Here is a 14,165-nt window from a genome sequence, read left to right on the forward strand (position 1 = left end):
CCAAGCAAACTTTTGGATATCCTAAGGAGATTATCTCTCTGTTGGGCCTCATCTTGAAAGGAATTCACAACTCAGTTTGACCGTGGGTACTAGATGAGATATTTCTACAGGTTAATTTCTAAGGATGTTGATTTAAAAAATATATATATATCCAGAGGTCGCATATATCCTTTGATTCTGCTTTAACTCCTGAAGGACAAATTTCCAATCTACAAAGTGTTCTAAATCTAAAATTTGGAACATCCTTGGCCTATCAGCCCCATGTCATCAGATTTCAAAGAACAGGTAAAATGGTTAGATGTTTTAACCATTCTTGTGATTCTTGTCCTTGGTACCCTTTTCTCTGTACTGTTCAGGCCCTTTCCAGTGGCACTTTCTTACTGTTTCTTAAAACATGCGTCCTACTTGCCATCACTTCATCTAGAAGAATCTTAAAGACTGCAAGTCTTTCCTCTGAGGAACTGAGTATTATCCTTCACAAACAGAGTGCTTCTTAGGACGTCTCCTAGCTCTATTCCACAAGTCAATACAGTAGAACCTCAGAGTTACAAACACAGAGTTACAAACTGACAGGTCAACCACACACCTCATTTGGAACCAGAATTACACAATCAGGCAGCAGCAGAGACAGAGGGGGGAAAAGCAAATACAGTAGAGTACTGTGTTAAACGTAAACTACTAGATTGAACTTTCACCTTGGTTTTTTTTTTTCCAGTATATTTTAAATATAGTTTTTGGATCACTCTTCTGGTGAAGCCAACAACCCCAGCATCCCCATTTTCTTCGTTGTTGATGAAGTGTGGAGAATGTTGTCTGATTATAAATTGTGTATTGCCTCTAACTTTCCTTGTCTCCACGGTTTCATTATTCTTATGCTCACCGAGAACTTTTTTATTCAGCTTTCAGTGTGCCAGGTGAATTATTATACCATAAGAGTACAGCAGCCTCATGGAACTACAAATCTGTATTGGTTTAACAGGCAGTGTTCCCACTAGAATAAGTACAGACTGGTATTCTTAATATTTTAGGAAGCAAATTTAAGTTTGAAGAGTCAGAGCAGCTCAGCAAGTGGAAGAAATTCAAAATCTGGAAATGAAATAGAAAAACAGTCACTGGTGGCTGCACCAACAACTTCGTATTCTACAGGGCACCCTTTAGACGGACACTGGACCATTAAAAGGTATTGTTACATCCTGGCCCAGTCCCTGTCTCTCGATGGATATTAATACATTTAAATGCTGGGGCCCAAGTGCTTCTAAGCCCCCTGAGTCTGGTTAGTGACTGGTAACTGTCCTTAGCTCTGGGTCTCTCAGGCAGACTCCCATGTGCAGACCTCATGTCTGACATCCTCCTTGGGCAGTGGGACCCTGCAGTTCAGCTGTCTTAAATCACAGAACAACTGGCATGGCCCTCCTGAGCCCCCAGATGCTTAGACTCATTCTGCCCTTCCAAGATCACCTGGCTGGGGAGCTCTGGTTTCAAGTTAAACCCTTCAAAGACAATGTGGAATTAAAGCAAGGAATACAGCATAGCACAGGAATACAAGCATAGCACTAGAGAGTTACAGATCTTCGGAAGATAACATAGTCCTGAATGCAGTCCCCTGCCAAGTCTGATCTCACTGTGGGTCTGAGGTTTGGTCAGTGTCCTTAGGTCCTTAGGCCATCCCATCATGCCCTTTTGGCCTGGACTTCTTGCCTGTGCTGGTGGTTTGGGTCCCCAGCTCAGAAAAGCAGCCCCCTTTTAATATAGTCTCTCTCCCCTTTTTCCCTGTGTAGTCTAGGCTGAGGAACTGCAGACCCACCCTCTCCCCAGGCAACCTTCTGTGTAGTGTTCATTGCTCTTATGGATGGGTGTTAAGAGATCATCAGAGTTGATGGCTTTTGCTGCCTGTGTCATGGTTAGACCTCTTGGAGATGAAAGTTACAGTGGAAAGTGACGGTTATAAACAAAATGGAATTCACAAAACAACATGTAATTCCCAATTCACTCAAACATACTCCCAGTCTGTCACAGGTATCCTGTTAATGTGGGGAGGAGACAAATGCTGCATTTTGGCAGGAGATTAGACTAGATTAGATGATCCTTGCGGTCCCTTCTAACCCCATGGTTCAATATTTTTAAATATTTTGTTTCTATTTCCATATATTTCACTTGCAATGAAACCAAAGATGTGTATTGCGAGTCTGTACTTGGGTTTTGTCTCTTTCAGCTACTATACTCTGTTATCTATGTGCAAAGAATTTATTATTAAATTAACTATTTTGGGGCATTGTGTTTTAACCTAAAGCAATAGCTGAGAGGCTCAGATTGGCTCTATTTGCTTTGCTTCTGATGGCTTAATCTTCCCATTCCCAGTTGCAGCACAGATACAGTATTTTCATTTACCATTCAGGCCTCCAGAAGCTTTTGTATCCATTCAGTTGGAGAAACTGGGGCCATGGGACATGATGCTGAACACGTTCATTCATAAGAAAGAAATCGTGGGCAGCAGAATGCAAAACCCTGTAAGTGTGCCAAAGAATTATTATTTGAGAAAGAGAGAGATTTTGATGACCTTCAGCACTATATTAAGATTTTTGATAGCATTGTTTTGTAAAAAGGCACCAGCCTAATTCTCAACCTGCCATTACTTTTAAGGAGAGGAGGTTAAAGTGACAGACTGGCAATATCCTGGACAAATCTTGTGGAATTAAGATAAACTTTGTTAAGTTTAATACCTTTTAGAGTCTGTGTGTGGTGTTGTGGAATTGTATGCAACTCCTCGAGGAAGAGGGGGATGCTAATGTAATTCCTCCAGTTATCAGCCTTTTGAAGCCACCCTTTGTAGAGGCTGGCATACACCAGTTCATAGAATCATAGAATATCAGAGTTGGAAGGGACCTCAGGAGGTCATCTAGTCCAACCCCCTGCTCAAAGCAGGACCAATCCCCAATTTTTGCCCCATATCCCTAAATGGCCCCCTCAAGGATTGAACTCACAACCCTGGGTTTAGCAGGCCAAAGCTCAAACCACTGAGCTATCCCTCCCCACAACTGGAGTCTCCATGGACCACCAGACAAAAAAAGGATTTTTAGATTAAAAGCCTGATTTTAAAGAGGTTCTGGGTCTTTGTCCTGATCCAGCAAATGGACAGGATTCCCTTAAGAAAGGGTTGGAAGAACTGGCCCTACTGAGACCCCATAAGACTGTGTGCCTGTCTGATCTGAAGCTGTGATTAACTTGAAATCACAAGGAAACCCCTTGAGTGGGATGTTGATGGACTGCTCCTGTTAAAGCCCATGTTAGTGCTGGGGTGAACTCTGGTAATCTTATTAGCATGTGCATATGTTCTTTTATTGTTGTTTAGTATGTTTTCTCTGTAGTGCTTTTACCGTAAGAATAAAACAGACTTACATAGGAAGTGCTGTGTGTAACATAACTGTTGGCAATCACTCTGATGTTAGCCTCTGAAGAGAAAGGAAACAGGCCTGCTTAGTCAAAGGACAGTGCAGCCTGGAAATATCCCAGTCAGAAGGGTGAGAGACGCGTGTCTCCACTCAAAAGAGGTGATGGGCAGGGGAGCCTGAAGTCTAGAGTGAGTGTCCTTGCAGGACCATATAGGGAAAATACAGGTGCAGTTGTCCAGAACTATGACAGTTAGTGCACCAGCCTGGGACTCAGGAGACCTAGGTTCAATTCCCTGCTCTTCCACAGACCTTTTCTGTGATCTTGGGCAAGTCATTTAGTCTCTTTGTGCCTCAGTTTCCCATCTGTAACAGGGGGATGATAGACTTTGAACACTCACTGTGGTGTTGAGTACAAATACATTAATGATTTTGAGGTGCTCAGATACTACAGTGATGGGGTTCTAGAAGTATCTAAGCGAGAGTGCTTTAAAATATATTACAAAGAACAAAAATAAAGAATCTATATGTTAAAATAATAAGAAGAATTCTAGCAGAGAAGGAAACTGAACTTGACATGAGTTTAGTTTGTTTCATGAATAGTTCATCTAATCTCAGTTTTACAATTCTGTAGTCCCAGGATCAGTGGAGTTTAAAGGCTGCCTCTTGAACCTCCCACAATCCTCAGTTGTTCTGGGTACTTTTCCGCCACAGCTGAACATCTGACTATAGATACTTAGATTAAAAACAACCGCAGATTGCGATTTGTTATTACTAGGTTAAATTAAAAAGGCTAATTGGGGTCACGCTTGAATATCGCCAGCTGGGATTGTGAAGAAATTTTCATCCATAATACAGGATTTCAGTTACATGTTATTCTGGTGAAGCATCCAACATTGGCTTTAGTTACAGATGAGACAAAATACTAGACTAGGCAGACTTTTTATCAAGTCTCTCTTGTTATGTTACTTTCATTTTTATCAATTTGTGTTTAATTTTTAGAGGAAGAAAAATAGACTTTGTGTCAAAGAATCATAGAAGATTAGAGTTGGAAGAGACCTCAGGAGGTCATCTAGTCCAACCCCAACTAAATCATCCCAGCCAGGGCTTTGTCAAGCCAGGCCTTAAAAACCTCTAAAGATCAAGATTCTACCACCTCCCTAGGTAACCCATTCCAGTGCTTCACCACCCTCCTAGTGAAATAGTTTTTCCTAATATCCAATCTACACCTCCCGCACTGCAACTTGAGACCATTGCTCCTTGTTCTGTCATCTGCTGCCACTGAGAACAGCCTAGCTCCATCCTCTTTGGAACCCCCTTCAGGTAGTTGAAGGCTGCTATCAAATCCCACCTCACTCTGCTGCAGACTAAATAAGCCCAGTTCTCTCAGCCTCTCCTCATAAGTCATGTGCCCCAGCCCCGTAATCATTTTCATTGCCCTCTGCTGGACTCTCTCCAATTTTCCACATCCTTTCTGTAGTGAGGGGCCCAAAACTGGATGCAGTACTCCAGATGTGGCCTCACTAGTGCCAAATAGAGGGGAATAATCACTTCCCTCAATCTGCTGGCAGTGCTCCTACTAATGCAGCCCAAAATGCTGTTAGCCTTCTTGGCAACAAGGGCACACTGACTTATATCCGGTTTCTCGTCCACTGTAATCCCCAGGTCCTTTTCTGCAGATCTGCCGCTTAGCCAGGCGGTCCCCAGCCTGTAGCAGTGTGTGGGATTCTTCTGTCCTAAATGCAGGACTCTGCACTTGTCCTTGTTGAACCTCATCAGATTACATGTCTTTACCATGAGCTTTCTAAATTGGACCCAGATTTTTTATATGTCTGGAAAGTCATCCTTATCCAGTATCTAGAAACTGAGATACTTGGATCCTGTCTTGAATTTGCTGGTGACTCAAGTCTTCTCCTAAATGCATTACAGGTTAGGCATGGTCCTGAACAGACATGGGGTGGCAGTTGAAGCCCCATCAAATATTTGATCAAACAAATTCATCAAAATACATAATTCAGTTTAGTATATTCACAAACTATGGAACCAGGTCAATAAGCTGACTGAATATTTGTGGGGGAACTATAAGTTGAATACTTTTTGGAAATATCTCAATGTGTCATTAAATTATGTTTAATATCGTATGTCCTGAATAAAAACTATTCTAATAATTTTGTTGAATTTGACTATTGGCTTGATATAAATTTTTACAGGATCTGCTGTACTGGCCAAAATCATTTCCAAGTTCATTCTCATCGAAGTTTTTTATGAAGAAAGGAATTAGACTGCTTTGTAATGTTGCCTTTGAACCAGAACCTTATTTAATGCATTAATAAAGTAGCATTTCTATCATAGGAAATGTTGTTACATATATTTTATGGTCTTTTGGATGCAAGGTATGCAAATGCTGTAGAAATGTCACTAAGAAGAAAATATTATCTTGTAGAATGAAGATGAAAAAATCAAAAGAGAAGTTATTGCTGAATACTGTCATAAGTGAGTACATCAAATATATACATTTCATTCTTTTTGTATTTTGTTTTTTTTTTGTTTAAATCCTGTGCAACTGAAATGTGAGAATGGCCAAGGCTTTACTTTGAAAAGGATCTTTTTCTATTAGATTACTATATAATTATTATAATGTGTTTTTCACAATTTTTTATAGTTAGTCATAAAGCAAAGAGAGGAAGGCTTCTGGTGGTTAATGGGAGATTGTGGGGGAGGTAGAGGGAGCACAAGTAACATTGGAGAGAGTGTGCTGGAACAAATGGGAAATGGGCCATTCTTCCTCTAGAACCAGGATGCAAAGAGAGGTTGATGAGGTAATTTGTGGGTGAGAAAAGGTCAGGGGAGTGTCTTCACCATGAGGGTAGAGTTGTGGTAAGAGTAGTTGGCAGTAAATCAGAGAATGACCTAGTGGTGATGGAGTGGCTGGCTTTGGTCCACAAATAATTCTGTAAATTCAGTCCATGTGCTAGGGTGACCGGAGGGACTGAGGACCATGAAGAATCAGAGTTTCAAACCTGAGTTGGATATTTTTACACTTGCTTTGACTTGACAGTATTATAATTCTTTACAGCTGTAAGTCCCACTCTGACTTCTATTTCTGACTATAGGAGTTTTGCGATCAACTTCAACAGAAGCAGGATTAGATCCTTGAACAAGATGCCAGTTTATCTATAAAACTAAACAAAAAACAAACCACCAATGGCAATTTGCATATAATTTGACTGGATGAGAAGAGAAAAACAAAACATATTTACAGCATTGAATAGACTGGTTTAATAAATTAGGTGTCCAACACAAACTCATGATGTCACTTATATTACAAAAAGGCATAGAGGAATTAAGTATTAATACCTACCTCACAGGGGTTGCCGTGAGCATTAATTCATTGATGTTTTTAAAGGGCTGTGAGAATATCACGTGAAAGGTGTTACAGCAGTACAAAATATTAAGCAGCTTTGCCAAATGGTGCCACTGCGTGTTACAGCATAGCAGAATTACTATCTTTAAATCTGATGACCTTGCAGTAGAAGTTGCCAAAGTATGTGTCAGTGTGGAAAGAGATTAGAGCCAGGAAGAGTACAGTTTATCTGGATGGATGACTCACTGCACAGTAATTTTTATATAAAGGCTATATGCTAATATTTGGTACCTTTTTTTAGATTGAGCCATCGTATGTCACAGTATGCCCTGAGAGGCCAGATCATTGCATACTACAATAGTCTGAAAATCCTGCTAGAAGATTTCCCTGTCATCAGAGACAAATACTTCATGATTGGGCTATCCCAAGAGAAAAAGGGGAACAGAGACTCAAAGGAAAACCTTGAGGCTGATCCCAGGTTTGTAATGTCTTCAACCATTTGTCCCTGGCTGCCAGAGTTTCAAATTAGCAAGCAGAGATGAGAAAAGAACAGTGTAGATAATAGTCCATATGCACTTTGAGCCACATTTTCTGCCAGTGTCCAGTTGACCTCTGATTTTGTGCACACAATTGGTTGTGCCTGCGAAAGTCTGCATACTGGGAATTCAAATACTCCAAAGACTTCCACTAGCATGGATGGGAGAATCAAATTAATCTAGTTTTTGTCCAGACTGTAAACCCTACGTTCATAGATTCTTAGGCCAGAAGAGACCATTGTGGTCGTCTAGTCTGACCTGTATAGCACAGGCTGTAGACCTTCCCCAAAATAATTCTTAGAGCAGATCTTTTAGAAAAAATCCGATCTTGATTTTAAAGTTATCAGTCGTGGAGATGCATGGTAAATTGTTCCAATGGTTAATTAGTTTTGTCATAAAAATTTAACCCTTATTTCCAGTCTGAAATAAAATCTTTAATTCAGTTTAGCTAAAGTTGTCTTATTCTATTTCAGAGTTAAGTGAAACCTGTTAACAAGTGACAAGTTAACAAGTACAAGCTCTAGCTCCGTCCCTGAACCCATTGGGATTAAGAACTAGCATCAGTTAATCACTGATCAACAACTCTAGTTGACTCCCTTAGCCTGGCTGCTTAGCAAGGACTAAATCAAACACACAATTGCCAGATGAGCACAGTTCTACTGAGGTGTTTATCCTTCTGCAGTTCATACTACAGACCGGTTGCTGTTCTTAGGGTTAAATGGAGATGTCTAGTAGAGAGGGAGAGTCTATAGAACAGTTCGGAAACATCCATCACACTGCAGGGAAAGACTTGTCTAGCATTGGTTCTGCTGCTGAATGGTTTGGCCATTTAGCCCTCAGTGGACTATTATATCGATAGGTCGTGACAGAGTGCATGTTAATAAGGTATTGGCTGATGCATTGGGCCAACTCGCTTCCACCATCCAAGAAGTGAGTCAATATTGCTTTTAGTTTTTTAGTTTTGCATTTCTTTAAAAATACTTTGTGAGGAAGCGGGGGAGTTGTTAAACAACATCTCTTTCAACTATGAAATGTAGCTTGTGGTGAAAAGAGAGAGAGTGAGGGGGCGGGGGTGGAGGGAATCAATCCTTTATTTAAGGTTCTGTGGACTACTTGGACCCCTTTTCACCCACCACCTAGCTCAGAAGCCTGACTGCCCTTTCAGCATTAGTTTGGGGCATGCTAGAAGACAGTTTTAATTAGCTTGCTATTAACAAACAACAAGCAGCTGTTCTCCCTACATTTGAAATGGCGAAGCGCTCCCACGCTAGAAAGTCAATTAAAAGTAACTCAGCCGGACTGTAAACTGGGGAAAGAGTAATTTTAAAACTGTCCCTCTTTCCTTCAGCCCTCACCCTATAGCCCCCATCACACTTCCCAACACCACCCCCTGCTTTTTTTTGTCCACACTTTCTGTATGTCATTTATTATCAGTTGTATAATTTAAATGAAAAAAAAAAACAGCTTAGGACCACCTTGTCTACTGTCAATTAGTTACAGTTAGAATCATAGAATATCAGGGTTGGAAGGGACCCCAGAAGGTCATCTAGTCCAACCCCCTGCTCGAAGCAGGACCAATTCCCAGTTAAATCATCCCAGCCAGGGCTTTGTCAAGCCTGACCTTAAAAACCTCTAAGGAAGGAGATTCTACCACCTCCCTAGGTAACGCATTCCAGTGTTTCACCACCCTCTTAGTGAAAAAGTTTTTCCTAATATCCAATCTAAACCTCCCCCACTGCAACTTGAGACCATTACTCCTCGTTCTGTCATCTGCTACCATTGAGAACAGTCTAGAGCCATCCTCTTTGGAACCCCCTTTCAGGTAGTTGAAAGCAGCTATCAAATCCCCCCTCATTCTTCTCTTCTGCAGGCTAAACAATCCCAGCTCCCTCAGCCTCTCCTCATAACTCATGTGTTCCAGTCCCCTAATCATTTTTGTTGCCCTTCGCTGGACTCTCTCCAATTTATCCACATCCTTCTTGAAGTGTGGGGCCCAAAACTGGACACAGTACTCCAGATGAGGCCTCACCAATGTCGAATAGAGGGGAACGATCACGTCCCTCGATCTGCTGGCTATGCCCCTACTTATACATCCCAAAATGCCATTGGCCTTCTTGGCAACAAGGGCACACTGCTGACTCATATCCAGCTTCTCGTCCACTGTCACCCCTAGGTCCTTTTCCGCAGAACTGCTGCCTAGCCATTCGGTCCCTAGTCTGTAGCTGTGCATTGGGTTCTTCCGTCCTAAGTGCAGGACCCTGCACTTATCCTTGTTGAACCTCATCAGATTTCTTTTGGCCCAATCCTCCAATTTGTCTAGGTCCTTCTGTATCCTATCCCTCCCCTCCAGCGTATCTACCACTCCTCTCAGTTTAGTATCATCCGCAAATTTGCTGAGAGTGCAATCCACACCATCCTCCAGATCATTTATGAAGATATTGAACAAAACCGGCCCCAGGACCGACCCTTGGGGTACTCCACTTGATACCGGCTGCCAACTAGACATGGAGCCATTGATCACTACCCGTTGAGCCTGACAATCTAGCCAGCTTTCTACCCACCTTATAGTGCATTCATCCAGCCCATACTTCCTTAACTTGCTGACAAGAATACTGTGGGAGACCGTGTCAAAAGCTTTGCTAAAGTCAAGAAACAATACATCCACTGCTTTCCCTTCATCCACAGAACCAGTAATCTCATCATAAAAGGCGATTAGATTAGTCAGGCATGACCTTCCCTTGGTGAATCCATGCTGGCTGTTCCTGATCACTTTCCTCTCATGCAAGTGCTTCAGGATTGATTCTTTGAGGACCTGCTCCATGATTTTTCCAGGGACTGAGGTGAGGCTGACTGGCCTGTAGTTCCCAGCATCCTCCTTCTTCCCTTTTTTAAAGATTGGCACTACATTAGCCTTTTTCCAGTCATCCGGGACTTCCCCGGTTCGCCACGAGTTTTCAAAGATAATGGCCAATGGCTCTGCAATCACAGCCGCCAATTCCTTCAGCACTCTCGGATGCAACTCGTCCGGCCCCATGGACTTGTGCACGTCCAGCTTTTCTAAATAGTCCCTAACCACCTCTATCTCCACAGAGGGCTGGCCATCTCTTCCCCATTTTGTGATGCCCAGCGCAGCAGTCTGGGAGCTGACCTTGTTAGTGAAAACAGAGGCAAAAAAAGCATTGAGTACATTAGCTTTTTCCACATCCTCTGTCACTAGGTTGCCTCCCTCATTCAGTAAGGGGCCCACACATTCCTTGGCTTTCTTCTTGTTGCCAACATACCTGAAGAAACCCTTCTTGTTACTCTTGACATCTCTGGCTAGCTGCAGCTCCAGGTGCGATTTGGCCCTCCTGATATCATTCCTACATGCCCGAGCAATATTTTTATACTCTTCCCTGGTCATATGTCCAACCTTCCACTTCTTGTAAGCTTCTTTTTTATGTTTAAGATCCGCTAGGATTTCACCATTAAGCCAAGCTGGTCGCCTGCCATATTTACTATTCTTTCGACTCATTGGGATGGTTTTTCCCTGTAACCTCAACAGGGATTCCTTGAAATACAGCCAGCTCTCCTGGACTCCTTTCCCCTTCAAGTTAGTCCCCCAGGGGATCCTGGCCATCCGTTCCCTGGGGGAGTCGAAGTCTGCTTTTCTGAAGTCCAGGGTCCGTATCCTGCTGCTTACCTTTCTTCCCTGCGTCAGGATCCTGAACTCAACCAACTCATGGTCACTGCCTCCCAGATTCCCATCCACTTTTGCTTCCCCCACTAATTCTACCCAGTTTGTGAGCAGCAGGTCAAGAAAAGCGCCCCCCCTAGTTGGCTCCTCTAGCACTTGCGCCAGGAAATTGTCCCCTACGCTTTCCAAAAACTTCCTGGATTGTCTATGCACTGCTGTATTGCTCTCCCAGCAGATATCAGGAAAATTAAAGTCACCCATGAGAATCAGGGCATGCGATCTAGTAGCTTCCGTGAGCTGCCGGAAGAAAGCCTCATCTACCTCATCCCCCTGGTCCGGGGGTCTATAGCAGACTCCCACCACTACATCACTCTTGTTGCACACACTTCTAAACTTAATCCAGAGACACTCAGGTTTTTTTGCAGTTTCGTACCGGAGCTCTGAGCAGTCATACTGCTCCCTTACATACAGTGCTACTCCCCCACCTTTTCTGCCCTGCCTGTCCTTCCTGAACAGTTTATAACCATCCATGACAGTACTCCAGTCATTTGAGTTATCCCACCAAGTCTCTGTTATTCCGATCACGTCATAGTTCCTTGACATCACCAGGACCTCCAGTTCTCCCTGCTTGTTTCCAAGGCTTTGTGCATTTGTATATAAGCACTTGAGATAACCTGTTGATCGCCCCTCATTCCCAGTATGAGGCAGGAGCCCTCCCCTCACAGACATTCCTGCCTGTGCTTCCTCCCGGTATCCCGCTTTCCCACTTACCTCAGGGCTTTGGTCTCCTTCCCCCGGTGAACCTAGTTTAAAGCCCTCCTCACTAGGTTAGCCAGCCTGCTGGCAAAGATGCTCTTCCCTCTCTTCGTAAGATGGAGCCTGTCTCTGCCCAGCACTCCTCCTTCATGGAACACCATCCCATGGTCAAAGAAACCAAAGCCTTCTCTCCGACACCACCTGCGTAGCCATTTGTTGACTTCCACGATTCGACGCTCCCTACCTAGGCCTTTTCCTTCCACGGGGAGGATGGACGAGAACACCACTTGCGCCTCCAACTCCTTTATCCTTCTTCCTAGAGCCACATAGTCCGCAGTGATCCGCTCAAGGTCATTCTTGGCAGTATCATTGGTGCCCACATGAAGAAGCAGGAAGGGGTAGCGATCCGAGGGCTTGATGAGTCTTGGCAGTCTCTCCGTCACATCGTGAATCTTAGCCCCTGGCAAGCAGCAGACTTCTCGGTTTTCCCGGTCAGGGCGGCAGATAGATGACTCAGTCCCCCGGAGGAGAGAGTCCCCGACCACCACCACCCGCCTTCTCCTCTTGGGAGTGGTGGTCGTGGAACTCCCAACCTCAGGACATAGCATCTCATGCCTTCCAACCAGCGGAGTCTCCTTCTGCTTTCTCGCCCCAGACATATCATCTGGTCCACTCTCCGCAACGATACCTGTGGAGAGTTCAAGAGAAAATCAGAGCTTCCATCCTACCTTAGTATTATTTCAGGAAATTAATTCTAGCACCTTCTTATTCTCTGAAATAAGCCTATCATCTATGTTTGTACTTGCCAGATACTTGAAGGGTGAGCAGGATGTGCACTCTAGTTTCTCATCACAGGAGGATTTGCAATTGGATGAAAAAAGTGGAGAGGAGGGAAGAGGGTGGAAGAGGGGTAGAAACTGAAGAAAAGAGAATGGTAGGGAAGGAAGAGAGAAAACACGCAGTAAAAATGAATATAAGATGAAAGGCCAAATAAGAGAAGAAAGAATACTCCTGTGGGAATTCTGTGCAACTGCGCAATGCAGAATTTGCACAGAATTAGTGCTCTTCTTTGAGTGATGGTCCCTATATGTATTCCAAATGCAGGTATGCATGTGTGCCATGCATCGGAGCTGGAAGTCTGTCAGCAGCCATGTCCGTTGCCCTGCACAGTCACCTTACATTGCCACGTGCTCCATGAGAGGTTATAAGAGGCTGTGTGGAGCGACATGCCCTCAGTTCCCTCTTATTGCATGGTCAGAGTCAGAATCCTCTCTTCACGCTTGTGCACTCTGTGAAAATGACAGTCTGTGGTAGGTAGGTAGATAGTTCTGTTTCCTTTCCCTTTGTATTTCTGTAAATGTTAGGTTAGTTAGTTAGGGTACATAGTAGCCCCTTCCCGGGTTTCCCCTGACCCTCTTTAGGGATTATGCCCTGCGTTTCAGGGTTCAAGAACTGCACCTCATGTCCTCATTCATTCTCCGTGAGCAACGAGCACACATGCTGCCTCTACTGCCTGGGTGATACACACCTTGTCACCTGCTGCAATATCTGCAAGTTCTTCCCGTCAAGGACCCGTGACACTCAACGTCAGTGCCTCTGCAAGTTCCTCATGGCGGAAGTGCTCTGGCCTCATGCGGAGTCTGATCCTGGATGGTCAGTGCTGGCTGTGCACCTCCCATCACTGGCTGTGAGCACCCCACCCTTGGCTTTGCTCTCAGATCCATCAGCACCACCAAGACATGAGAAGATGCACAAGAACAGTCGCAAGTGCTCTCACGAACACTGCAGTAAGTCCTCATCACAGACCTCTGTGCCACACTGCGTTTCCTCTCCAAGCCAGGTTTGATCAGGTGAGACATTGCATGATGACTCCACTGGGCCTCCCTTAAGGCAGGGGGCAAGGTGAAGCAGAAGCAAGACCCACCAGAACCACCAGTTCCTGAGTGGACCGAGGCTCCCAATAGCCCACTGGAGTGCGCTACTCAGCCACATCTGGACTGTGCAGGTTCCACTCTGTGTACCCCTCGTCGGAGTGGCAGACAGTGGGATGTATCCTGGACGCTGGGCCAGATGAATCCAGTGGTCCCCACATCCCACCTAGAGCTGCTGTACCTGCCTTCACCGCTTCTTTTGGTCTCCCCGGCCACATTCACTGGCAGATGAGCCGCTCCTCCTCGGCTGTGACCAACCACTGCAGGTCGTGGTTCCGCCCACACCGACGGCTCTGCCACTGATGGAGGCTTCTCTGGACTCTGAGGTGTAGTGCAGACTCCCGGGCTCACCTGCCTTTTCTGGCACCCTACGCTCCAGGCCCGCAGTAGCATCAACACCTGCCTTCTGGCACCACTGGCCCACATGGGACCCTTATCACTGCCCATACCCTCTGTCGTTGGCCTCATACAAGCCCACATCAGCCCCTCCACTGGCTCCGTTAGTCTTGGACCAGG

General features: G+C 44.5%; 1 protein-coding gene across 1 annotated transcript in view; it reads left to right on the forward strand.

Annotated features, from left to right (window-relative positions):
• Positions 1–14,165, forward strand: part of LOC311518856 (uncharacterized protein) — a 102,759-nt gene that overhangs the window by 30,400 nt on the left and 58,194 nt on the right. The window contains exons 13-15 of the mRNA XM_084624924.1: positions 2,396–2,507; positions 5,830–5,879; positions 7,052–7,228. Of these exons, the coding sequence (XP_084481050.1) occupies positions 2,396–2,507; positions 5,830–5,879; positions 7,052–7,228 (339 nt within the window). The remainder of the gene's footprint in view (positions 1–2,395; positions 2,508–5,829; positions 5,880–7,051; positions 7,229–14,165) is intronic.

The sequence above is a fragment of the Lepidochelys olivacea genome (assembly GCF_965140295.1).
Source record: "Lepidochelys olivacea isolate rLepOli2 genome assembly, chromosome: 3".
Classification (NCBI taxonomy): domain Eukaryota; kingdom Metazoa; phylum Chordata; order Testudines; family Cheloniidae; genus Lepidochelys; species Lepidochelys olivacea.